Below are 27828 nucleotides of genomic sequence, written 5' to 3' on the forward strand. Positions count from 1 at the left end.
ACAGTGAACCGATATTACCTGCCTTTGGTCATTTGCAAAGACAGCTATAAGTAGAATAAATAATAGCACCAACTCTAATACAAGGTTGGTAAGGAAACCACACTAATTCTATCCTGATTATTCAGACGTGTGAATGCAAGCAGGAGCGTCCACAACACGCCTCTGCTGCGGCTCATCCGATAACTGTTTTCGCAGCCGCCTAATCGGCAGTTAGTGCTGTGAAAGACACTTACTAGGACACGACGGCCGCATTACTGGACTGCCTGCGTCCGGTCAAGCGCAATTTGCGAGAAGGGAGAGATGCAACGAGCATTAATTCGACCAACATTCGGTATTGCCAGATTTGGGAACTCTGGTAAGTTACCTCTTGTGTACCTATTAGTACCAACCTAAGAAGTATCCTTTGCCTCCTATCTGAAATGTTAATGAAAATAAATCTTAGCTAAAATTGAGCATATCAATTTTGAAAGTCCACCGTCATCGTGCAATCCGCTCTACTGCAGACCAGTAAAATATCGTCTTGTAATAATCATCGTTTCAATCGAAACGCCGAATGGCATTTCTATTGGTCGAACAGGCGTGCGTTTTGTCGTCGCGGCTGAAAGGCGGGCGGCGGCGTTGAAAAGGCGCACCTATCGCAGCGCAGTCGCCGGCTGAATGCCGCCGGCACAAGGCCGCCGGAATATTGCCGCTCCTACGAATTTCACTGAACACTAGATTCAATAGAAGCCGAATTTGGACGTATGAGAACACTACGTGCCGATGAGGTTGACGCAGAGCTGACTAAGATTCGAATGATTTTATGAAACGCCACTTTGAAATGCAAAGATTTTACAACTTTATTTATAAAAAATGGAACGAAAAACATTAGGTAAATATTATACTCGCTAAGTTTTTTTTGCGCTTTGCTCGCTACTTTGGGAGCGCCATGGCGCCAAGCAACCACAACAAAACAAGTCGAATTAAGAGTAGGCGCACACCGTTGATTTTTCGTCGGCCGATAGTTTAATCGGGCAGTTGATCAGTATGGGCATGTATGGGAGTGCGCACACTACGCCGATTCGATTTGGCCGATTCTTCATACAAATTAAAATCGGGCACAACTATCGGCCAACTAAAAAATATCAAGTGTGCGCATACTCTAAGCTTCATAAACTTTTTTAGCATTTTAAAATCAAAAAATTTGACAACAGTCAACTTGACAGTGATATTCTCAAATTCCTCAATTAACTTGAAATTATCGTAAAATTAAAAACGCAAATGATTTGAAAATCCGTCCATTAATATTTTAGGTTTTTTTTACAAAATTAGCAATAGCAATGTACGCTGCTCACAAGAAGTGTGACGACCGGTGCTACAGGCCGGTTGGCAAGCGGCTGGCTCTGTTCGGAGCCAAAGACGAGTACGAGTGCTACGCCGAAAGCTACGTCAAGTGCTTCTGGGGCCTGTGTGACCACCACAAAAGCATCGAGACTTTCGCGAACAAGGGCGACTGCAAAGGTGAATAATAACTAAGGATTGCAAGGAACGGTACTACAGGCCGGCTGTCTCCATTCGGGGCCTAGTAAGTAAGAGTACTAAGCCGAGAGCTACGTCAAGTGCTTCTGGGGTCTGTGTGACCACCACAAGAGCATCGAGACTTTCGCGTACAAGAGCGACTGTAAAGGTAAATAAGATAATAGGTATTGGGGACGACCGATGCTTCAGCCCAGTTGGCAAGTGGTTGACTCTGTTCGGGGCCAAGGACGAGTACGTACGAGTGCTCTGTGCTACGCCGAAAGTTACGTCAAGTGCTTCTGGGGCCTGTGTGACCACCACAAGAGCATCGAGACCTTCGCGAACAAGGGAGACTGTAAAGGTAAATAAGTGACTAAGTATTGCGACGACCGGTACCACAGGCCGGCTGTCTCCATTAGGGGCCTAGTACTACGAGTACTACGCCGAGAGCTACGTCAAGTGCTTCTGGGGTCTGTGTGACCACCACAAGAGCATCGACACTTTCGCGAACAAGGGTGACTGTAAACACTGTAAAGGTAAATAAGATAATAGCATAATAGGTATTGTGGCCGACCGATGCTTCAGCCCAGTTGGCAAGTGGTTGACTCTGTTCGGGGCCAAGGTAGGTACGTACGAGTGCTACGCCTAGAGTTACGTCAAGTACTTCTGGGGTCTGTGTGACCACCACAAGAGCATGGAGACTTTTGCCAACAAGGGTGACTGTAAAGGTAAGTGCGGTCTCACAATAAATCGTGAAGGTAGAGTTGGCACTAAAAACCAAAAATTATACTTTATAACTCTAATAAAAATACCCTTTACATCTTTGAAAAGAATGAAAAAATGTTTACTTAACATACCTATTTTACGCCATCTATGTCAGATAAGGAGAACTGCAAGGTTGGCATACATACTTGGACTTCTATTTCGGTTTTCTTCCAAATACATAGGTGTCGCTAAAGCTGAATGGGCATTATCGAACAAATTAGTTTTTAGTAAAATATGTTTTGAAATGTTTAGATTAGGATTGGATTATCAATTCTTGATTAATGATCCAAGAATCAACTGATGGGAATGGTAAAAAGTAATTTTATCTACATTCTGTGGTATAAAAAAGATTGATTGGTAACAACAAACAAAACATTTATTTAAAAAAATATGTTGTTTAAATAATCATATTATTTTGTTGAAAAATTCTGCTTAATAATACTTTATAAATTGTATTTCATAATAAACAATAAATTAAAAATACTTTTGTGTTGTTCCAGTGGTAACTCAACAACCGGCTCGCCAGAACATCCCGTTCCGAGCTCCCGGCGTCATCCAAAGCATCCTGGTGACAAACTGACGTCAGAACACACAACCATGGTCATATAAAATTATAGGCCCATGCACACATTATGGTATAAAAATTACAACCATCCCACATTATCACTTGTCAATAAACACTGGATCTGCTAAATTAGTTTGATTTTCATTCAAAACCTGTCGTACATTCATGTTTATCCTCGATTCTCTGACATAATCTCTGTATTTACTCCATATCTTATCATCGGTGTTACAATTTAGACTTGATATCAAATTTTTAGGGCTTTTGATATACTTGAATGTTGGCATTTCATTGTCAATAAGAACTTTACTATCATCATCCCAAGGGCTAGATTTGGCTGGCAGGATTTTGGGGACAGCATGGTAGCAGACCCTGGCTTGCTGAGACATGATCAGTATGTCCCCACTCTGGACTAATATTGCTGAAGGAACTGTAGATTTTTCTTGACCACCTAAAAGGAATATTGCTGACTGGCCAAAGCTGAAATTACATAATATAATTCATAATCATAAATGTTTAATATGGAATGGATGAAAATGTTGCATTGCAGGTTTTAATTTTTATCATATTTGTGCAGTTACTTTTGTCAATAGGAGATGTTTTATGTGGCATTTAGAATTTTATTATTAAAGCTCCTTTTATGATTATGTATGATTAGCATTACAACAAACCTAAAAGAAAACAATGGTGCTTGCAAGTTAACTTCAGAGTGGTCAGTATGGGCAGACAGTGTAGACTTCATGTGATAATAGTTGACGATGGCTGCCTCAGCCTTGTAACCCAAATACTCAAGGTAGCTGGCTACGATGTCTGACAGCTCGGCAAGGTCCTCCGGAAAAGTTGTTCTGTTATTATCGCTATACACCTAGAAATGGAAAAGATTAAATTAACAGAGGAAAATGCAATTTAAATTGCAGGAAATTGAATATAATTTAATGTATAACTTTTAACAGCCATAAATAAATGCAATTTATTTAAGAAAAATCAATTTAGCAATCTTAAATACACAAAATAAAATGTGATTTTCATAGTGATACTGACTTGATTATTCACTTACTTTTGTATCCCAGTTGTGGTGATATCCCAAGGTCGTCCATCGTAGCTTCTTCAGCAGTTGCCGATTACATGTGCCATCAAGATAGCATTCTCTCCACCAGTCGTCGATCACAACCTCAATATCAATATTGGTTATATTGGGCTTCCTTGGATACTCCTCCAAGCATTTTCTAATCCAATACCTTTGGCCAATGCCTGTGAATGGATTTCTTATCAAAAATAGTCCTGGGTGACCTGGAAAACTATAAAGTTGCCAACTTTGGAAGTTCTTTAGGCCTAGAAACTCTGTTCTGTTATCTGTAAGGCTATTTCCTATTAGTGGAACAACCTAAAAATAAATAATATACAATCAATTATTTAGTGCCATGTTTAAAATTGTACAAATTTAAAATAGAATACACACCTTTTCCACATGATTTTTATCTTCTACTGATAAAACATTTTCCATGGAAGGTTTAGGTTTATTCGACTTGTAATACTTGAAAATTTTCATAAAATTATCGTCGTTTTCATTTTGGTCCATTTTGTAAACTTTTTACATTATATTCTGTTACTTAAACTGGAAGAAAACACAATTTTAAGACAATAAAGTAAAATTGAAACTATGATGAAAAAACTCAAATCATTTCTTATAACCTAAAATCAAGAGATGAAGAGAATCAAGATGTCAAAAATCAAAACAACAACAAACAGTGGGCAATATTCAAAAATAATCTTTATTTGTACCGAGCTAAGAACTTAAATTCAACAACTAATTATTGTCACGAACAAACACTGGAGGAGGGCGCCACTAAAGGAAGCACCGTTTTGTTTATCGAGATGTCAAAATTGTTTGCTAAAAAACGGCCCCGCCCAGAATTTACAAAAATACTAAGCTAAGCACTTCTTCAATCAGACACGAATGAAACTACAGTTTGCCTTGTTTTTATGCAGAAAACTTTTATCAGTATGCAAAGATGCACAACAAAACCGTTTAAAAGCTGTCGGCTGTCAGCTGTGACAGCCTGCTGTCAATCAAAATCAGCTGTTTCTTCAACAAATTCTGGCTAATCTGGCTTCCGAATTTTGTGCGAATTTCTTCTCCGCATTTCAATTTCAATTCAAGCCAAGCACATATTTAAAACTATATATCTTTCTTATTAGCTTTCTTTGTAATATCTAATTTATTCGAGTGACTAAATCAGACTATAACCTAAAACCGTTCGAAAGTTTACGTTTTTATTCCCAGTATGAGCAATAACGCTATATCCCCTGTAGATTTTACAAAGGTAAATGTATGGTTTATTTCTCCTTTCGTATAATATGCTTCAGACTTCTATAAAAAATATTTTGAAAACAAATTGCCATCATAATAACACATTCTCAGGATCTGGAAGTGGAGGACGGGAAGACCAAGCTTCGGAAATGGCTGAACATGAACTTTCGGATCGAGATGACAGATGGCCGGGTCCTCATTGGAGTGTTCCTGTGCACAGACAGAGATGCCAATGTTATTTTAGGTAAGGCTAATGAGGAATCTAATCCTCAGTCCTGTGTGTATAACTTATTCCTAATGACTATGATAAGTGTAAATTAACATGGTTACCTACTGAAATTCCTATCCTTCTGACAACCATGATTGTGGATTACCTGAGCTGAGATTGTAGCCTACAATTTAGTCAAAGTCAAAAGTCAAAGTCAAAATTTCTTTATTTGTTTAGACTAATAAATAGTTCTTACAAATCGTCATATGCTCTTAAGGAGCCTCTACATGTCTCATAATCTTTTTACCCTACCAGCGCTTCGAGACCAACATTTGGCAAGTGCTGAGAAGAAGCGCCGCAACAAACTCAGTCACCACTGTCTGCCGGTTAATATAAATAAATAGAAATAGTAGTAGTAGGTACATTCGATTCAGGAGCAGTTCACTGAATTTACCATGCATTCTTGTATGGTGTATCATAAGAATGGGTATACAAGATTGCGTGGTATATTAAACAAGGTAGTGACGTGCTAATATCTAGACTTACATATTAAGGTACTAGTAGAAATGACTCGCATACATAAATTTGAATAACTTGGATTGACCAGTCCCCGAAAGCAGCGCCTGTTCACAGACATGACGAGTGAACCAGCCATCGCTTCACTCGACCATATTAGAGGGAATGTAACGACCCGCCTCACTACGCCACCACCCCAGAGACATTTTAGTGAGAATGACAATGCCAAGTTATCTCTTTAAAAAAAACTAATAATAAAGCTAAGTAACAGTCCAGATTGAGAAGCATGACACTATAACATTTGAGAAATTATTATTAGTTTATACAATATTACTTTTCATTTTAATTCTTTTTAGTGCGAGCATGAGAGGACCATAATCCTACTCCCAGGATGACTTATCATTAAGAAAATCTCGAGTTGTATAATAGGCTTTTTTAAGCATGTGATCTTTAACTATACCTTTAAATTTATTATACGGTAGCTCTTTATATTTATCAGGGACTTTGTTATAAAAATGGATACCTTGTCCCATAAAAGTGGCAAACACTTTATTAAGTCTAAAAGCGGGTATAGCCAATTTATTTTTATTTCTAGTGTTAATTTGGTGAATATCACTTTTCTTTTTGAATTCGTTAATATTTTGTTGAATAAATAGAATACAGTTTAAGATGTATTGTGAAGCGGCCGTGAGAATGCCAATTTCTTTAAACAATTCTCTAAGGGACGCTCTTGCTTTCATTTTATACAAGTATCTTATCGCACGTTTTTGCAAAATAAATATTGTTTCAAAATCTGCAGCTTTGCCCCATAGCATTATTCCATATGACATTAGGCTATGAAAGTAGCTAAAGTAGACTAAGCGAGCTGTTGAAACATCGGTTAATGACCGTATCCTTTTTATTGCAAAAGCCGCTGAGCTGAGCTTTCCCGCCAGAGTTTCTATATGGGGGCCCCACTGGAGTTTTGAATCCAGGGTAATTCCCAGAAATACAGTAGAGTCTACCAGATCGATTGCATTATTATTAAGTTCTATTTGGGTACTAACTGTTTTTACGTTAGGCAAAGAGAATTTTATACATTTTGTTTTCTTTGCATTGAGTTGTAAATTATTTGTAGTGAACCAACTTAAAACTCTTGTTAGTGCATTATTTACATCGTCAAAGTTATTTTTACTTCTATCAATATTAAAAATCAAAGATGTGTCATCAGCAAATAACACGATTTCGCAAGAGTCCTTAACAAAATATGGTAGATCATTAATGTATATAAGAAACAAGAATGGACCCAGAATGGACCCCTGCGGAACTCCCATTTTCACAGGTGACCCAGAAGACAAAACACCATTTATGTCAACTTTTTGAACTCTAAAGTTTAAATAGGATTGTATTATATCCAAAGCCGAGTCCTTCACCCCATAATAGTGCAGTTTGCGAATTAGCGTTTGATGTTCTACGCAGTCAAAAGCTTTTGAGAGATCACAGAAGACCCCTAGTGCATTTTGAGAATTCTCCCAAGCCTCGAAGATATGTTTAAGTAGTGCAACCCCGGCATCGGTGGTGGAACGACCCTTGGTAAAACCATATTGTTCACTATGAAATAGCTTATTAGAGCCAAAGTGAATCATAAGTTGCTCCTGTATGATTTTTTCAAAAATCTTGCTTAGAGCGGGCAAGATAGAAATGGGTCTATAATTGCCAGGGTCGGTTTTGCTACCAGACTTAAATAATGGCATTAGTCTACTATGTTTCATGAGGTCGGGGAAGATGCCCTTCTCTATGCAATTATTGAATATTATCGCTAACTGTGGGGAAATTATATCAATAATGTGTTTGACTATCTTGACAGAGATGCCCCAGATATCAGTTGTACTCTTTACATTTAAAAGATTAAAAGTTTTAGTGATATCTAATGGAGTAATATGTTTAAAAGAGAAGTGCGAGTCACAGGGTGTCACGTGGGTTTTCAATATTTTTTCAGCCTCGGAGGGAGATGACTTTAAGTTGGCAGTTGTTGCTGAAGCTATATTACCAAAAAATTTGTCAAAAGCTTCCGCTACATCTTTATCTGCAGATATCAAATTATCGTGAACTTTGAGAGAAAAGTCATTATCTCTTGGTTTTAGTTTACCAGTCTCTCGGTTGATAACATTCCAAGTTTCTTTTATTTTATTACTGGCGTTCCCTATCTTGTCCCGAATATAAAAAGACTTAGCCATGAAGCAAACTTTCTTAAAAATTTTTGAATACTTTTTTACATGCTCAAGAAAAGATACACTATTATTATACTTTTTCATGCCATAAAGTTCATATAACGTATTTCGACTTTTGTATATTCCCTTAGTAGCCCAGTCACTAAACTTACATTTGGTATTTGGTTTTAATGGCTTTACCGTAAAAACTTTGTCATGTTCGGTTTTAATACATTCGAAAAGGTTATTGTAAAGAGCATCTGGGTCTCCCTGCACATACGGGACTAAATGCAATTTATTTTCAAGATTATTTTTAAAACGTTCTAGACGACTAATGGTTACAGGTCTACATACGGCATTTTTATTACTTTTATTATTCAAATTATTACAAATAAATTCTACTTTAATACCACAGTGATCTGACGTAAGATTGTGTATGACAGCTTTATTGTCAGGGACACAGCTAGAGAAAATATTATCTAGACAAGTAGCTGTGGTTTCCGTAATTCTAGTTGGTTCCTTAAATTGAGAATGTTACTAGGTATGCAAAATCACTTGAAACCTATGTTACAGTTAAGCTTTTACATTTACAAATACATTAGTTTTTATTTCATTCAAAAATACCCAGTAGTTATGATTTTATAGGCATTCAAAGTTCGCTTAAATATTGAGTCCCGCCGACGGTCACGTGACCCCGTGTGACGTACATTCACAGCGTCCGCTCACTAGAAAACGGATATAAACATTACTTAAATTTTTTTTTTTTGTAAATACAAACTTATTATACATATTAACACCCAGACCCATCACAGAAATTAAAATTGAACCAAACCCAAACTTGATGCGATTGTGTCGTTTTATTGCGAATTACCTTCCAGCTCCATTATTAGACCCCGATTACTATATAGAATTAAAATACTCATCAATACAAAACGAACGAGCCCAAACTCGATGCATTTAAGTCGTTTTATTATAGAGTTCCTATGGCCACCTTCCAGCTCCATCATCAGATCAGATCCATGTCATCATAATATTGCATGGTCATCCAAATCACATGTGTTTGCGAAATTTCAGCTTAATCGGTTGCCTGGAAGTGGGTCTTAATTCAGCTTGCAAGATTCCACCCATACAAATATGAGCCAGTCACTGTAATATGACGTCACGCGCATAAAATGGCGGGCCGGCCGCCGCCCGCACTTTTAAAATTCAATATCTTGGAAACTAATTGACGTATCGAAATAATTCTTTCACGTGTATTTTTTATTTTTAACAGAGAATACAGAAAGCTAAAAAACAAAATTAGTGAACATTCTTCATTGACTAAACAAATTAAATGACTTAAAAAGGGAAAGTAGTCTTACAGAATATGATGATGAGCTATCTAGTAAATTGACGTTAAAATCTCCACAAACTAAGACCTTTTTGTTGCTGTTACAAGTTTTATTAAGAGCATCCTCAATAGCCGCTTCAAAAATACCAAAGTCCCCAGAAGGGGGTCTATACACACATACAATGATGTAACTCTCAAGCTCGACACAGGAAATTTCGACAACACGCTCAACTGATAGCCCTACTACATCTTTGCGTTCTTTATATCTGATATTATTATTCACAAATATTAAGGAGCCTCCGTGATTGGCCGACTTCCTAAGAAACGCGCTACTTAACTGATAATTATCTATATGAAAAGAGCTTTCATATTTCTTTAGCCAGTGTTCAGTAATACACATTACATTAATATCAAAACTTTTTAAGAATAGCTCTATTTCTAAGACTTTGCTGGCCAAGCCTTGAATATTTTGATGAACAATCTTGAATGTTCCGGGCTTGGCCTTTGTCGAGTGCCTCAGTTTAAACAACTAGTAGTAGGTACAGTCATAATATTGTTACTACTTACATACTGAGATATCAAATTATTAGTACCCTGACTATGATCAGCTTTATGAATATAATTACATTTAATATTACATTTAATTTAGAAGTTCAAAAAACAATGAAGCGCTAAAGAAATGCCCTTGCCCTTTGCTTGGCTTGTCTTGTTTTCATACCTAGCCAATAATGCCATCACTTTTACTAACATGCCATTACTAAAATACTATATCTGTTGCAATTACCTTTTCATTAGTACACACTATCCAACCAACTTTGATATTTCCAGGCGCCTGCTCCGAGTACTTAAAGGGCAACGAGGGCGAGGCCGAAGAACCGCGCGTGCTAGGCCTAGTCATGGTGCCAGGCCGCCACATCGTGTCCATCCAGATCGACGACACCGCTCCCCCGCAGAAGTACTACTATGACGAGTGATCCGAGGCACAGTGTACGGTAGAGAATGTGACGGGTATTGTGCTGGAGATGTGAATTGTTTAGGTTGTTGTTTGGCATTTAAAATTGGGATATTTATGGTCTGAATAATTCCAAAGACAATGGGAATATAATTTCCTCCCATATCCCACCTACACACTGGTAAGACACACAGTATCAGTATCAGACCACTAAACAGTTTGATTTGATTTTAGTTATTCTTGACATAAAGATCTTGTTTTCCTTGGTATTGCTTATCAAAAGTTGACTATTTCAAGAATACATTTCCCTATTTGTATGTATGAAGCCTGACGCTCTCTGTAAAATTATCACTGATAGTAGTAAGTTCATGATAAAATAATTTTAAAATACCTTCAGTTTTTTATGCCAAACAACAATTTATAATGTGTCTGAAGAAAAGATCTACTGATGTGTGTGCAAAAGACAATCATTTCATGAGTTTTTTGGTATATTTTTGTAAATAGTTATTTAAGGTATTATTTAAATCTACAATAAAATGATGTGAATTAAATATAAATAATCTTTATTTAAAAGTAACCTTCACTTCAGCTTTTGCAATTGTTGCCTTACAACTTGTAGTTCAAAATAAATATTTTTGGAATCATTTGCGAATGGGTTGTACTCATCGATTACATTTGATTTTGCATAACTTGTTACAACATCTGTCAATTCTTGGTGAATGGTACTAATTCCAGTTTCTGGGTTATCTAAAATTTCTTGCAAGAAGCTTTTTTCTAAGATTTTCATCCAACATACATAAGGATGGAGCAAGTTGTTATCTTTTTTAATATTTGAGTAAAACTTGATGTTCAGCATCCTCACATCTTCATCTTCATCTTGCAGCAGCACATAAGCGCATTTTATAGATGTTATCCTCACTGAGTCTGGTATATTGGAAAAAGCCTTTGCTACTTCATTATTGGCCAGGGAAGCTATGTACCTCATATCCACATCTGAAGTGTCAGGGTCACACAGAGAAAATATTATACTTGATAAACGAATTATGTGGTTTTCAGGAAGTCTGCCGCACAAACTTGACAGGAATGGTAGAATATATCTTGTTCTGTATGAAACACCTGAAGTTTCCAAATAATTAAAAATGCTTACTGTATCTATGGCATCACCTAAATCTACTCGTGTTGATATAAAGTAGAAAATTTTCCAAATCACACAGCTTTTGAACTTATTTGTGAATGCATCAAATATTTTACCAATATCCAAAAGTATTTGTGTTGGTATTTCATTACTTGCTTCCATTTTAATTAAAATAAACTCACAATAGTTCTCGTAGTCACTCTCTTGTAAGAGTATTTTTAAAACATCTGGTATGTCTTCCCATGGACATACTTCAATGTGTCTTCTCAATTTGTTGTTTGCCCAGTGGAATACTCCTGGGGAATATCTATTTCTTTTAGCTTCCTCTACAATATCTTTCACCTCATCTTTGATGTAATTATGACTCCACAGTTCATTGAATTCTCGTTTGCTGACATAAGAATGGTTTTCTTTCTCCAATATTTTTCTAAACTTATCTTTCAATTGATTAAACTTAGCTGAGTTAAAACTCGATGAGTATTTCATGTAACTTCCAACCAGAAGCAGGCTTCCATGAAGAAAATTTTCAGTAACATTTTCTTGTTTCATAACAATATCGTGTATAGTTTCAAACTGGAATATATTGAAAATGCTTTTGGCAGTGAGTCTCCTCACGGTATAAATAGGGCTGCTCAGCAATGCCATCAACGGTGTGAGCAGTTCTTTTTCATCACTTGTATCAGATTGGAAGTTGTATCTTCTAGCAAGGTTGGCGAGGACGTTTAGGATTGGCATGAGGTTGGAATGTGACTGGACCTGATTGGAAGCGTCTATGGTGGTAAGGCAGTGTACCATGCGGCGCCATAGTTGTGGAGAGTGGGTGCGGAATTCGTCGCAGGCCACGGTAGCTACTGTTTCGTCGTCAGATCCCGAGGCTTTCTTCTGGCCAATGAGTTTTGGAATAAGGGCGCCGTACAACTGGAGGGCTGCGTTTCTGAAAATAAATTAAGTATGGTTGGTTAACTTCAAATTGAAAGTAAGATAACCTTTAAAGCACTTGTTTTTAGAAAGTTTAGTTTAGTAACAAGTTTAGTTTTGCTCTTGCAAAGGCGATCTAGGATTGGATGGAAATTCAAGCTTAACACTGTAGCAGCTTTAGTAGTTGCGATAGATGCAAATATTATGATATGCTGGCGACTTAGCAACCTAATTGAAATAAAAGCATTGCGAAGCGTACAAATGGCTTTGTAGACACGACATCCTCTCGTAAGCACGTGGCGCCCCTCCTCTCAGCCCATAGTTGACATGACCTTTTTACAAACTCTTTATTATGTGTGAATATAAATTGCATACGTTGGAAGCACAAAGGTAGTATTCCTCACCTTATCTGCCAATGGGTGCTGGTCAAGTTATCAAAAGCCACCGCAGCCAGCTCAGCGGCATAGAACATTGTATCTGACGCCAGTCCGCTGTCCATTACCACGCGCGTCATGAAATGGATATAGATGGCTTCGGGAACGTCCTTGCAGCCGTCGTCGTCCGCCGGGGACTGTATCTCGTGGCACACTTGGAGGAGGGTGCCCATGAAGTGGTGGAAAAGAGGCTGCAAAAGACATAAAAACATTTATTTTTTGCTCTTAGCACTCCTACACAAAGTTTTCACTATGCTAACTGAGGCGAGGTAAATGAAGCGATTCTATTGGGTCTTTCACTCGCTATTACGAGATAAGTATACGAGTAGGTATACGCTCCGAGGGCTTAGTGTGAGTTTACAACAAATGTCCTCATTAGTGAGGGCGTTAAAAAAAATAATATGAAAAATTTAGTTATTGAAAGTTTCCTCTAGGGGCGCTGAGCAATCCGTCATACATTTACATTTTTTTACGCGCTCACAGTGACGACGTTTGATGTCACTGATAAGCCCTCTCAGTAAGAAAACGCCCCTTCACGAAGCTATCGGTCGCATAAGATTAACGATTAAAGATTATTTTTGTCGGTTGATAAAATTTCATATCGTAAAATAAAAAGTTATCGTACCTTTCCCTTCTTCATATCGCTGGACACAATCCTGTGCACCATTATGGACAGGCCGGCGCCTCTGCGTGTAACCGACGCCATGGCTGCGCACGATATCAGCTCGGTCAGCTTGCACTTCAGCAGCGAGAGAGGAAGCAAGGACAGGGCTGAGTCTTCTGGGAGGGACGTCAGATTTTGAATGGCTCGACCTGAAATGTTTTATATGACGTCAACACACACATGTCAATGTTCTTTCAACAGTGGGTGGAGTGTTTGTAGCTATTAAATAATTAAAACACCGTAAGCTAAGTTCCTCTGTTTTCAAAGCATCACATTGCATGGCTGATGGCATGATGTTTATTGCTATCGCTCTACATATTTCCATAGCTGGGCATTAACTCGTTAATCCGTTAATCGTTAATTAACGAAGTTAACATTTCTATTAACGGATTAACTTTTAAGTTAACTTTAAAAAATGTTAACGGACTCGTTAACTTCCGTTAAATAATCCTAAGTCCGTTAATCGTTAATCCAGTACCTACTAGGTATTTACCAAAAAGATACAGCAGATACGCTGAAAAACGCGTTCTGACAAGTACGTTCGGGCTTCCAGAACGTCCAGAACCTAAAACAACAGTTTTTGTAACCAGCTCACTAACGAAATGATATAAAAATGTTTTTTTATTTATTTACAAGCTTTATTAATATTTTTTGACTTCACTTGTTAGTATGTGTGGGACAAATCTTGCAACTGAATTTATGACCAGTTTTCCTCAACCGATTGAGCTGAAATTTGGTATACTTATGTAAGTACGATGACAATGCAATGTTATGGTACCATTGAGCTGGTCTGATGGTGGAGTCAGGAGGTGGCCATAGGAACTCCTAAATGAAACAGCAGAATCGCATCGAATTTGGGTTCGTTGGATTTGTCTTTTCGAGCACTTTAGTACTAGATAATGTCCAGGGTCCTGATGATGGAGTCAGGAGGTGGCCATAGGAATTCCTAAACGAAACGGTGGAAACTTATCGAATTTGGGTTTGTTGGATTTGTCTTTTCAAGCACTTTGGTGCTAAATTGTATTGTAATTGAACCAAATTGAAGGCTCTGAGATTGAGATACTAATAATAAAAAGTGTAAAATATATAAGGGAGAGTCCGCTAATTTGGACCAGTTTTTTTCAATCCCATTTTACACATAGTTTTCTTTTGTTTTTGCTAATGTTCATGGTATATAATTAAAGAGAAATTATTCAACTTACTATTTCGTAGGTATTAATCAACACAATTGTTGTATATTTAGCACAAATCAACAAAATACGAGTTCAGAGCTTCGGTCCAATTTAGCCAACCGGTTCGATAATTTGTACCACAGGGTTACTAAATTGGATTTCAATAAATTTCAAGCCTATAAAAAAATTATGGCAAAATATTATACTATACATTCTTAACAAATTAGGTAACGAAAAGGAACAGTAGTTAATAACATAGACAATTGATATTGTTTTACACGTTATCACGATTTTGAGTAAAAGTTTTGTAATTCCAATTATCGTAACGCACACTTGTATCTAATCTACTTTGCCAGTCTTTTGCTTTCATTTATTGTTAGTCAAACATAACTACGCTATTATAACTTCAAAATATGATTTACTAAAAAAAAATTCAAAATCCTTTGGTAAAGTTCCATACAACTTGATGTGGTACAATTTAGCCGACTAGGTGTTAGTGCTTTTAAAAAATCGGTAAAAAATATAGCTTATAAATACCGAAAAATGTTTCAAATAATTGTAATCCACACTAATTTACGCTTCTAAATAATATATTAGAAACACCCTGTGATTAAATTTAACAAAATTACAAACTAAACATGCATTGTCAAAAGTTACTTGAAAACAATGAAAAAATACTTTTCAAAATAAAACACACGTGTTCGTTGTCACGGCAAAAACCACATGGCCGATATTAATTGAATTTAGTTGTGTATCGCTGAGTGTTGCAATTACAGACATTCAATAAATACTTTACGAAATATGAGGGTGGTACAATTTACCCGGCGGTACAATATACCGAACTCTCCCCTAATATTAAAAAACTTTTTTAAAAACAAGCTTTTATTCTGAAATGCAATTGTACTAAAACGAAAAAAATAACTGTACTTATGCAAGGTTCAAATAATTTCAAAAGCTTGTAGCGCAAACATAAAAGAGGAATAGGGTAATTGCGCCGGTTTTCCGTCCAGCTCCTGTTTTCGTCCATTTGACCGACTTTGCCACAAACAAATACGGAAAATTAGAATACAAACCTAACTTTCCGTGCAAGTTTGGACTTGTCACAATTTATAATATCTAAGTAACAGTTCTGCCTGCATGAAAATGTAATTTGACAAGTAATAACTCCAAAAAAATCTACGGAAGTTGCTGCTGCACACAGGTGAATGGAAAACATCGTCAAGTTAGAAAAAAAACGTGCCGGTAGGGAACTTTCATGGTATGTTTAATTACTGTTTTAGCTACTTTACGTAATGTTTTTGGCACGTATGTCTAATTACACTGGTCAACAAAATTTTGTAACAAGAAAGATGCTTGCTAATTTTAAATTACCTACCTACCCTCAATTTATTCCCATATTTATTTTGATTCCATCAGGTCTAGTTTTCGTGTTACAGCTACTACCCACAAAATTAAAAATTAACCGTTTTTGTTTCACTTTCGCATTCAGAGAAATTGTTTATTTGAAGAGCGTAGTGTTTTGTTCTGTTTTTAGAGTTAAGTGATTCTTAAATAATGTCAAGAAAGTGCAAAAATGATCCTTACAAGTTTTTTTAAATTTGTGGTGACATTACAATCAAAACTCAGCGAAGGAATTTGACACCATTAGTAACTAAGTTATATGAACAGTATTTTGGCTTTTCCATCGGACAACAAGACAAAGTGAGGGTTCCATACATCTGTTGTGTTACATATGTGGGTCTTTTCACTGGGTGGGCGAAAAGATCTCGATCTATGCCTTTTGCAATCCCTATGATTTGGTTGGAACCAACGAACAAATCATCTGATTGTTATTTTTGTCTTACTGGTACAAAAAAGGTATAACAATTGAGAATGTTACTAGGTATGCAAAATCACTTGAAACCTATGTTACAGTTAAGCTTTTACATTTACAAATACATTAGTTTTTATTTCATTCAAAAATACCCAGTAGTTATGATTTTATAGGCATTCAAAGTTCGCTTAAATATTGAGTCCCGCCGACGGTCACGTGACCCCATGTGACGTACATTCACAGCGTCCGCTCACTAGAAAACGGATATAAACATACTTAAATATTTTTTTTTTGTAAATACAAACTTATTATACATATTAACACCCAGACCCATCACAGAAATTAAAATTGAACCAAACCCAAACTTGATGCGATTGTGTCGTTTTATTGCGAATTACCTTCCAGCTCCATCATTAGACCCCGATTACTATATAGAATTAAAATACTCATCAATACAAAACGAACGAGCCCAAACTCGATGCATTTAAGTCGTTTTATTATAGAGTTCCTATGGCCACCTTCCAGCTCCATCATCAGATCAGCTCCATGTCATCATAATATTGCATGGTCATCCAAATCACATGTGTTTGCGAAATTTCAGCTTAATCGGTTGCCTGGAAGTGGGTCTTAATTCAGTTTGCAAGATTCCACCCATACAAATATGAGCCAGTCGTTGTAATATGACGTCACGCGCATAAAATGGCGGGCCGGCCGCCGCCCGCACTTTTAAAATTCAATATCTTGGAAACTAATTGACGTATCGAAATAATTCTTTCACGTGTATTTTTTATTTTTAACAGAGAATACAGAAAGCTAAAAAACAAAATTAGTGAACATTCTTCATTAAACCAAAAAGTAAAATTAAGTATCCTGACCTGCCTTCAGCTAAAAGACCGATCCCTCATAATGAACATCTACCGGTAGTCCGCTACCAGAACCACCTCAAACTAGCGATCTGGCCGTTACGCCAAAAATCGAAAAGACACATTGGATCCTGACTTTGAGGGCATATTTGTTGGCCCTCCAATCAGGCAATTGATGAAAGATGATATATTAATTAAAGAAAAGCTTAGTAATTTAAAAAAATCAGCTTGGAAATCTTTCATTAAAGTAACTTCAAATTTTCTAGGAAATCACCGATTAAGTGACCATAAATGTACTATTGCGGAGCTTTTATCTACTTATAAGGCTTTGGCCTGTAATATATCATTGAAAATACATTTTCTTCATTCACATTTAGACTTCTTCCCTGAAAATTTGGGCGCCATCAGCAATGAACACGGTGAAAGATTCTATCAAGACTTCTACCATGGAAAAACGATATCAAAGCAAGTGGAGCCCACGAATGTTAGCGGATTACTGCTGGACATTAAAACGAGACATTCCTGAAGCAAAATACAGACGAAAATCATAAAAGGAAATTCATATTAATGTTGCAATAAATCGAAATAACTTCTTTTTGTTGATAAAAATTCAAAATTTCTAAAATGTTATAAAATGGTATTACAAAAAAACTATTCGTATTTAAAACATTTAAATTGTATTTCTAGTATCCTTATCCTTGACCTAATCATAACCAGACAAAAGTTTTCATGTTACATGCAAAAGTTGTTTTTTTGTTGACCAGTGTTATTAGCATAATTTTAAGGCTTTATTAAAGTTTTTGTATAGAAATCTTAGATAATTAAGTAGACTAATACTAGCATAACAATTTTGCAAGATTTTGGTTTTCGTCCACGTGGACGGAAACCCTGACACCTAGTTATATTTTTAATAATCATTTTACTTTAATGGACCTACAAAATACAATGTTTTTTCTTCCAATATGATCTTTATTGCTATTACATAAAACATTTTAGTTTACGTCCACTTTTTAACAGTGATAAACCGTTACTTTTTAACAGTGATAACCGTTAAAAAGATGTGGACGAAAACAAAAAAAAGCTTTAAACGTTGTTGTGTTTACGTCCATGACTCCATGAACAAGCACTGGGGTGGACGAAAATTAAAATTAGCTATTCCTGTAGATTAGTTTTCGTCCATTTGTCCTTCGACCTATTGCAATATTTTCCAAAATTTAGGTAAGAAACTTATTTAAATCTTTTTGATATCATTTGAAAGCTAACAAAATTACCTTTCAAATGATATACCACAATCCATAGTTACTGTATTGTAGAATTGGTTTTAAGTTAATAATTCAACTGCACCCTTTTTTCTACACAGTGGTTGAAAACTAGCGTACACTAGGACGAAAACTGATTTTTTTGGAGGAAAACTAGTGAAATCGCCTCTTTTGCATAAAATATTTTTTATAAAAAACCCCATGGTATTTACTTATTGTCATATAATATTAACGTAAAGTAGACTATATAAGGACTAAAACGACATATGATACATATGAGTAAGGGTATTTTAAGATATTCATTTCGCATTCCTAAATTCCATGCGCGATACAAGCTTTCGAAATTATTTGAACCTTGCATACATTTTTTTTTCGTTTTCAAAGTCAAAGTCAAAGTCAAAATTTCTTTATTTGTTTAGACTAATAAATAGTTCTTACAAATCGTCATTTTGCTGTTAAGGAGCCTCTACATGTCTCATAATCTTTTTACCCTACCAGCGCTTCGAGACCAACATTTGGCAAGTGCTGAGAAGAAGCGCCGCAACAAACTAATTTTATTATCATGTGTTAACGGATTAACGATTAACGTTAACTTGCGTTAAATCTTGCGAAATATAACGTTTTAACGTTTAACGAAGTTAATTTTTTTATTAACGGTTTAACGATTAACGAAGTTAACTATTTGATTAACGGTGCCCAGCTATGCATATTTCGTACTCTCAGATGACGTAGGCGACCGACTTTAGAATAGGAGAAAATTACGCCCAAGGTTAAAAAATCTGATCTTCATCAGAAAAACTGCACAGCAGGCACCTGCTGCACAATTTTGTTCTCCAGTTCTCCAGGTTTTGTTCCCCAGTCGATGAAGCACATGATATTGTGCCCTGAGTGCCCGAGCAACTGCACGCAGGAGGATTTAATGACTGCTGCTGACAACGCCACTCTTGTAGCGGAGTTTTGGGCTAACACTGTAGGTTTGTTGTCGACACGATGAGAAGATCTGATAAACTTTATATTTTTGTAGACTAAGGTTGTAATTCATCGTAAAGGTAGCAGGGAAGCGCTGGATGCAGGCTGCTACCAATCGATTAACGTGGAGAGCATTAGGGGAGGCCTATGTTCAGCAGTGGACGTCCTATGGCTGAAATGATGATGATGAAGGTTGTAATTAGCTTACCAAGAGCAGCGCCGGCGGCTTCGATGGCTCCCTTGTGTCGCGACGTCTCCAACACGTGCGTGATGATCGTGAGGCAGCGTCCGCACGCCGCCGCGTCTTCGTTACGGAACAATTGCGTCAGGTATGATGCCAAGTCGCAAGACGCCTGAAACATCAGACGTTTCTTAGACATGCATTAATTACAGGCAGAATATTTTTTTGCGAGATCGAATTTGGATCGAATCAGAAATGAGGAGATCCGTAAACGAACTAAAGTCGCTGACATAGCCCGACGGATTAGCAAGCTGAAGTGGCAATGGGCAGGGCACATAGTACGCAGAACTGACGGCCGATGGGGCAGCAAGGTTCTGGAATGGAGGCCGCGTACCGGAAAACGCAGCGTGAGACGTCCACCTACAAGGTGGACCGACGACATCGTAAAGGTAGCAGGGAAGCGCTGTACGCAAGCCGCTACCAAACGATCAACATGGAAAGCATTGGGGGAGGCCTATGTTCAGCAATGGATGTCCTATGACTGAAATGATGATGATGATGAGAATATTTTTTAATCCATGTATTTATAGTTGCTTACCTTAACATTTAACCATAAGCAATTCAAAACAATCTGCTGAAGGCCTGTTATCTTTGCGAGATCATTCTCATCCTGTGGGTTGTACCCAGACGATGCTATAATACTCTTCACCATGTCACTCATCTTGGAGAAGTCCGAGCTGGTGGCTGGCTCCTGCTCCCACGCAAACTGGTTGGATATATCCTCCAAAATATTCAGTAATTGAGGAATCAACTCCCTCAAATTTTTGACCTCATATGAATTCTGTTTAGCAACTTTGAGCGCTTCAAGCAAAATGCTCAGATAAGCATGAAGCTGTTTGCCATCTTCAATTGACTTCACTATATCTCTCTTCAGTTCATACTCTTTATTTAACACATCAAAAGCAAAGAAAAAGACATCCTCCACACTCTTGAACACAGTGTCTGTGTAATTTTCTTTCAATAGAAGACTTGTGATTAGTCTAAATATACTCTGGCCACAACATATCTGATAGAAAAACTTGCTTCTAATGCAATCTTGAGCATCTTTTATCAAGCAATCCAGTGAATCAGGTGTGATTTGTTGAGAATAATGATTGAGCAAAAGTTGTACAGTAATCTCTCTGATGTCTTCCGCTGGGTCTTTCAAAAGACTAAACAATTTCACAACATTTCTTTCTTGGAACAATAGGAAGCAATTGTGTTGCTTTAGGAATTTAGTCATCTCCACTCCAGAATTTATTATCTCCTTTTGCCTCTTCTTTGGTGTTTCATTCAGAGAACTCAAAAGTATACCACACAGTTTTATAGTAGCAACCTTTCTTTGATAATTCCCATCTAAATTCAAGGATTCTATTATAAATTCTTGCAGACTTTTGTAAAAATTCAAAAGATCTTTTGCTTCAAACTTTTGATGATTTTTAGTATGATTATAATATGAAGCATGCAAATATGTGAGAAAACACTTGATCTGTCCTATCATACTGATTCTCAAAACAGTGCAATCAGAGTTCACATTATTAGACAAGTAGTTTAGAATGAGATTGAACTCAGTGGAAGAAGGTAGAGCCTTCCCTTGTTTCACACAAACAATTTCAAATTGTAACATTCTAGTGTAAGGATTACAATGTTCCGTTCCTGCTAAAATCATCTTTTCAACAATACCATACTCATTTGTATCCCATGTTTTTGCCAAAAGTCCTAGTTTGTTCGCTTGTTTCAAAATGCAGAGACCACTGTATAACTTTGACTCTGACTCTTCAAATTTTTGCAGCTCACCAATAAGGATAAATGGCAAATCTGGAAATTTCTTGAAAGTGCCCAAACACCAATAATTACAGAAGTTATCAATAGATTTGTTATGCTCTCCATTTAGAACATAAATAATCCTGTCTTTAAATAGACTACACCATTCTTCTTCGGTATTGAGGTTCTTTATAATTGCATAGTACATGTCCGCCCCAGCCGATACCAGGCCTGGCTTGGACAGGCTGTAGATGAGGCCATCAATCAAATTATTCTCTAGTACAAAATTCACAAGTTTCTCCTTACTTTGTTCTATTATTTCTGACAGCATTAAAAACTTAGCTTTATTCCAATAAAAGTTATTAATTTCTTTCAAAATAATTTTGCTAAAGTTCTCATTTAATGACACAAGAATTTGAAATATAGACTTGTTTAGATCTCTTACACCAGTTATAGGGTTTTCCCAGTTATGGTTTACTAAATTGAGAAGTCTGATGAAATTGCTATGACTGAAAACAATTTCTTGTAATTCTGTTCCGCAGACTTTTTTCAGTGAACTAATTGTCTTAAAAACAATAAATGTGTACCTGGAATACTCATAAGCCATTACTATTAATAAATCCATGCTTGATTTCAGAGTACCAGCCAGTTCTATAATATCCTTAATGGTATTGGTTACAAATGTAGACTGCAAGAGGCCATACATTAGAGAAACTACTTGCAATGTTTTTCTATTTTTCTTTTCATGTGAGACAATGAATGAGCTTAATTCCTTTGAAGTATCTTCATTATTTGTAACTCTTAACTCTAACTTTTGAGTAATCAATGCTGAAACTTTATTTAAATAATTTTCCTTTTCATTTGTTATTTCTAAAATAGTATAAAAGCATGTAGCACACAGTAGTTGATCGTCTAATTTTGGCAGATTTGTTTCTAGATGTGCCCACAAAAGTTGTAATAGCTCCGACCACTTTGCTGCATTTTGTGATGATCGATGTGTCCTCACTTTCAAAAGAAGCTCCTGAAATTATAATTATGAAATCAATAACCACAAAAGAAACAATCAAAACAAATTAACTTGGCATAATATAAATTCTAAAAATACCTGTATAGATTCCAACCGTAGCTCATTTGAAGGTATCTTTATTTTTTCTGTTATATCATCCATAATTGGAAATTATCTGAAAAGATATTTATTTCTTGCTTTAGGAATAGTTTTTTCATTATCTAAGCAAAATGATACAATGCAACTCAAATTAATTTACCTAAGTTATAGTTGTATAGTTTATTATAACCCCCAATACCAGCCTACTCCACAGGGATAGAATAAATAAAAACCAATTTCAAATTGTAATAATTTACTACATAAACTATATTTACATTTAAATTAAATAAAGTCAGATAACACTGCAGGTGTTAATTTATTGTGACTCTTTTATGGGTTCATAGCCTTCTTTCTGCATTTTCTCTTTGAACACATTGTAGTCTCGTTTTCTATCAAAATGCGAGACCCACTGAGTGGGGCAAGAGTTCTCGAATATCCGCCTAAGCTCCGAGCAGACTTTCGGCTTTAGAGAACTGTCTTTGATGTTCTCGTTATCTAGGCACTCCCAGTAGCGATCCCTCGAGTCCCAACACATTTTTCTCTGCTCTTTATTTGGGAACGACATTGCAATCACTAATTACCTAAAACGAATGAAAATGTTTTAGACTCGGAAAAACCTAACCCTCTTCAATAAGTTAACCAAATTGAAATACTTACGTATACTTCCAAGAAGTGATTAATAGAAAGTTAAAAAAATGTGCACCAGTGCACCGTAAATTGATCAGTCTTTTGGATAGATCAATTTATTTTATCAGATAAAGTTAATTTTCTCAAATCTCTTCAAAATAACCTGAAAACTCGGCTATCGAGTGAAGAGAAAACGTCAAATGGAGTAAGTGTCAGTGTCAGCTGCCACAAAAAATTGTCCAACTTGGAACTAAGTAGTTCGAGCCATAAAAACTATATGGTTTTCAAAAAACTTATCAAGATTCGTAAAAGAAGCTCTTTAAGCTATGTTTGTTTTTATTATAAATTATTTAGAACCTGGTTTAATGTTATTTTCCTTTCTTCTTGTATTGTATCGTTCGTGTAGTAGATTGTATCAACTATTATGGTTATGGTCACTTCCGTTTAAACTTTGGATCCGCCTTACATTGCTTAATCGGACTGGCGGTTTAGATATTTTATTAAAGATGAAAGAAAATTAAATAACAATTAGGTCTGGCATAGTGCATGAAATAAGTAGAATCTATTTCACGGCCATGGTCCCACGGGCGTGCGTGTACAGTTTATACGTTTTCCGTATGCACTGCACTGCATGTCACGAGTCCGAATAGGTACCTACTTACTTACTGTCGAGGATAGTAGTTAAGATAATACTCGTATTGTAGTTTACTTACAACTTGATTGCTATGTAGTTTTAAAGCACACTTCCGAAGAATTAATTTTCGAGTTTAATACTTACCTACTTACTTAATTAATATAATGTAGTCAATGAAAGTGCATAACTAACAAACCGCTTGTAGGTTTTTTACGACTAAACGTGGCTTAGTTTTTATGAGCTGCGTTACACATTTCTGAATGTTATTAAACAAGAATTTACTGGTTATTGTCACACTATTTTCACTTCCTGCAGTTTCCTGGAAGTGAAAATTACCTACACGTGGCAATGTTTACTTAACGTTCATGAATTATTTTATGTTATACTTTCAAGCCTACAGGTGTTGTAGATCAAACTCTTTTATGTCGAATAGTTAAGCATACATTTATTAAATGCAGTCGTACATTCATAACCCTTTCAGCACGACAGAACAAAAAGTGAAAACTTGAAAAACTTGTATTTATATGTAACCCATAGCAATCAAAGTCCCCAACCAAAATAGTAAAAAAAATCCCCCCCCTCTAGTTTCCCCCCAATAGACATCGCACGTACGTGCGTTCCAGGTTCTACTCAGCTAACGCAGGATCGTGCATTCCATAATAAATCATACAAAGTTTGTTTAATTGCAAGTACTTTATTTATTATAGCCCTATTTATCAGTCTCATCAACATAAGTATTTAATCTCGCATATTAATTACATTTTAATGACAAGATTTAAAAAAAAAATCTCATCAATATCATATTCGATATTCTTAGACTTAAAAACAGAATTACTTTGAGTAACATAATTATGACACCCTTATTGAATAATAACATTAATCAAAAACAAACAAAGATATTTCCTACAATTTTTAATGAAACAAATCAGTCTTCTTAGTAACAATATTAATCAATTAGAAAATTTGGTGGTATGACATGCTAGGAAGCAAATTTTATTCCTAGCAAGGCACAAATGAACGTTGCATTTTGTGCAACGGATAGTAGTGGAAGACGTGCAGTTCTCAAACCTGCATTTTCTACCTCTTGTGAGATCAGGAAATGGTTAAATTTGTCCAATCGTTTATCTGACGATGGAACAACAGCTGATCTATATCTTTTAGTTGATGGTTCAGAAATAGGAGCTTCATCTTCTAAAACTTGATCAGCCTGAGGAAACGAAGCAATCAGAACATCAGCAAGGTCCAATCTGAACCACAGCAAGTCCTTAACCTTAATTTCTTTACCTCACCAGCTGTTACTCTTGGTGGAAAATCATGGCATTTGTTTTCGAAGTTAGTTGCGCGCCAAATTCTGCGTCTTTCTTGCATTGGTAGACCACTAGTAGAGGCTGCTGGCTGGTTTCTAGGCTCTGTCACATTTAATTGCCGCAGTTGTGCTAAGGGGACTCCCATTTCTTCATCAGACTCATTCCTTTCACCGTTGTGTGGACTATCCGCATCATTTTCCAGAAACAGAAAAGCTTCGCTTAGTTGTTCCTCGTTCGATTCCTCCTCCAAGTCAGATGTGCACCCATCTCCGATCAGTTGTTCCACCAGATTCTCGTTTAGAGCACAACCTGTTGAAAAATATAACATTTTAGTATTATTTCAATGTTACCTAAAAGCACAACATAAAACGACAACGCACGAACGTGCGCTCGCAACTAAATGGCTCTTTTTATAAGAAAATGTTGATAAATACTGTAATATTTTTTTGTTTTATAGTAAAGGGATATATTAACAAATGAAATAAATACAATTCATAACATAAATATCACATTAAATATAGAAACAAAACACTCACGTCTTCCTCGGCCGTCAACAAACATGACTCCTGTCTTGCACAAGTCCTGACGCGTCACTGGCAAGTTTTTCCCCCCGCGCGTATGTTCTAACGGTTAGAATAGGTAATGCACAAACGATCGAGACCGTTTCGGCGCAGCAAAATCAAAATCCGCGACCTCTACAATTTTTTGAGTGTCAACGCAAGTTTAGTACAATCCGTGCTGAAAGGGATAAACGTGTTACATTTAATATCAAACATAAAATTAGTCCATAAAAATAATAGTTAATTCCTTAATTAAACACAATTAAAAATTAACAGTGGCATTTTTACAATTAGAATTTCTATCATCTACGTGTTTATCGTGTCTATCGATCTCTGACGACTCTGTATTTGTGGATTTTGATGATGACGGGTTCGTTTGTGGGTTTCTTTGGGGCTGTTCGATTTTTGTTGGGTCTCCGGCGGTACGTGTAGCCCCCATTGGGGTTGGGGCGAGCATAAAGGATCGTGGGCGGGGCGCTCTCCTCTGGTTCTTCTGGGGGGTTGGTGTACATGAGGTAGCTCATGGATGAGGCGTATGAGTATGGGTTGACGAAGCCGTTTGGTTGGCCGTATCGGGGCACGTACTGCTGGGGCAAGTATTGCTGCGGCAGGGCATACGTAGGCCTGTTGATGCTCTGCTGCGGTTGAGGATAAGCAGGCCTGTTGACGCTTGGTTGAGGTAAAGCATAAGTAGGCCTGTTGACACTTTGCTGCGGTTGGGCGTAATTGGGCCTGTTGACGCTTTGGGCGCGTTCCTGGTCGGGGTTCTGGGCGGGCGTGAGGACGTGTAGAACGGGAATTGGCGCGTGCAGCGGGATGGCTGCGTAGGCCAGGGGCTCGTAGCCCCTCGAGTACTCCGAGGCGTACACTCCGTGGCCGCTCCGTCGTTGGAGCGCGTCGGGCAGCGGCTCACTGCTGGCACACGCGCACAGCGAGAGCAACAGTATTGGTATCTGAAATGAGATAATAATAGATTTGAAAAAAAATCCCATGTGAGTAGCCAATACGCGAAAGCTATAGTTTCCGGTTCCGAATAAAAAACCAACCACGTATTAGTTAAGCAAGCCAGCAGCTACTTTATTTTATACATAGACCACGCACGCAATAAACATATATTTCAACTACACAGAAAACACCCAGGCTAATAAAAACAGATGTGTTCGTGCTCACAAAAAGTATATATTGTTGTGCGGGGATCGAACCCACGGCCTTTACGGTAGTCCCGTACGTAAACCACTAGGCCAGGCAGTCGACGTTTCCTGCTTACGATTGCGTGTGATTTTAAAATGTTCGCATCAATATCCTCTTGATCACTTAATTATAACTGCGCACGTTCGTAATCATAATCACTTCTTTTCACTTTCTGCACCACACTTAGGAAAAACACAAACAACAACACTGTATCTTGGTAGTATCTTTGATCAGCGTTCGAAGGGTTAAGGGTAAAGAAAATCCCCAAGTGTGTTAAAAACAAAACTATTTCGGCCATTCTAGTCTCTAGAAAACAAAGTTTATAAAGGAAGAAAATACCTTTCCTGAAAGTGCTATTGAAACGGATATAGAAAATTTTGTGAGTCGTCCATTGATGTGCTTGTGGCTCACTCTCATGCCAGCATCATAGAGTCAATTAGCACGATAGGTACCAAAAAAGCCTAAAAAAGGAAGCAAAGGTGCAAGTGTATGAGGGTAGTCAGATAAGTGATAACGATGAGGCTTACCCTTGAGTCCATGTCGGTGACCGTCCCGCAGAGCGGCGCGTGCGTTACTGGCGGGCTGCGCGTGCGCCCCTGCCCTGCAACCGCCGGCTTTCAGGGGTAGGAACTGTACAGAGCTGATTCTTTTTACAGGATTATTCAATACTGATCAATACACTTCCCCCTGACTGTGAGCGGTGCATGCTGCGTGCCATTTGCCATGCAAAGACGTTATTGTTAATTTTCCTTGATTCATTTACTCCTGTCGTACAATGTCCGTGATTTGTTATGCAAATTCTTCTACATACATTCGTATGGGATGTAAAAAAGAAGCTTCTGGCATTGTTTTGTAGTTCCAGC

General features: G+C 37.0%; 5 protein-coding genes and 1 long non-coding RNA gene across 6 annotated transcripts; 1 reads left to right on the forward strand and 5 right to left on the reverse strand.

The window, feature by feature from the left end:
* Positions 1–2616: 2616 nt before the first annotated feature.
* Positions 2617–4511, reverse strand: LOC135078221 (nucleic acid dioxygenase ALKBH1). The gene is made up of 4 exons (XM_063972809.1): positions 4284–4511; positions 3882–4208; positions 3496–3689; positions 2617–3304 (listed from the first exon to the last, which is right to left on the reverse strand). The coding sequence occupies exons 1-4, from the start codon at positions 4401–4403 to the stop codon at positions 2926–2928; spliced, it is 1020 nt and encodes a 339-aa protein (XP_063828879.1). The 5' UTR covers positions 4404–4511; the 3' UTR covers positions 2617–2925.
* A 246-nt stretch (positions 4512–4757) lies between these two features.
* LOC135078223 (N-alpha-acetyltransferase 38-B, NatC auxiliary subunit) lies at positions 4758–10991 on the forward strand. Its single transcript, XM_063972812.1, has 3 exons — positions 4758–5148; positions 5247–5379; positions 10207–10991. Exons 1-3 carry the CDS (start codon positions 5110–5112, stop codon positions 10350–10352), a joined length of 318 nt encoding a protein of 105 aa, XP_063828882.1. The 5' UTR covers positions 4758–5109; the 3' UTR covers positions 10353–10991.
* Positions 10877–22716, reverse strand: LOC135078222 (uncharacterized). The gene is made up of 6 exons (XM_063972810.1): positions 22647–22716; positions 20337–22562; positions 19766–19910; positions 13443–13630; positions 12788–13008; positions 10877–12399 (listed from the first exon to the last, which is right to left on the reverse strand). Exons 1-6 carry the CDS (start codon positions 22707–22709, stop codon positions 10911–10913), a joined length of 4332 nt encoding a protein of 1443 aa, XP_063828880.1. The 5' UTR covers positions 22710–22716; the 3' UTR covers positions 10877–10910.
* A 166-nt stretch (positions 22717–22882) lies between these two features.
* LOC135078224 (cytochrome c oxidase assembly factor 6 homolog) lies at positions 22883–23481 on the reverse strand. The gene is made up of 2 exons (XM_063972813.1): positions 23304–23481; positions 22883–23227 (listed from the first exon to the last, which is right to left on the reverse strand). Exon 2 carries the CDS (start codon positions 23209–23211, stop codon positions 22963–22965), a length of 249 nt encoding a protein of 82 aa, XP_063828883.1. The 5' UTR covers positions 23212–23227; positions 23304–23481; the 3' UTR covers positions 22883–22962.
* A 1321-nt stretch (positions 23482–24802) lies between these two features.
* LOC135077924 (uncharacterized) lies at positions 24803–25963 on the reverse strand. Its single transcript, XR_010258548.1, has 2 exons — positions 25751–25963; positions 24803–25523 (listed from the first exon to the last, which is right to left on the reverse strand). It is a non-coding gene; the product is annotated as an uncharacterized LOC135077924 (long non-coding RNA).
* Positions 25964–25967: 4 nt separating this feature from the next.
* Positions 25968–27589, reverse strand: LOC135077922 (uncharacterized). Its single transcript, XM_063972453.1, has 2 exons — positions 27493–27589; positions 25968–26727 (listed from the first exon to the last, which is right to left on the reverse strand). Exons 1-2 carry the CDS (start codon positions 27502–27504, stop codon positions 26098–26100), a joined length of 642 nt encoding a protein of 213 aa, XP_063828523.1. The 5' UTR covers positions 27505–27589; the 3' UTR covers positions 25968–26097.
* Between the last annotated feature and the right edge of the window lie 239 nt (positions 27590–27828).

Source organism: Ostrinia nubilalis, chromosome 14 (assembly GCF_963855985.1).
Source record: "Ostrinia nubilalis chromosome 14, ilOstNubi1.1, whole genome shotgun sequence".
Taxonomy (NCBI): domain Eukaryota; kingdom Metazoa; phylum Arthropoda; class Insecta; order Lepidoptera; family Crambidae; genus Ostrinia; species Ostrinia nubilalis.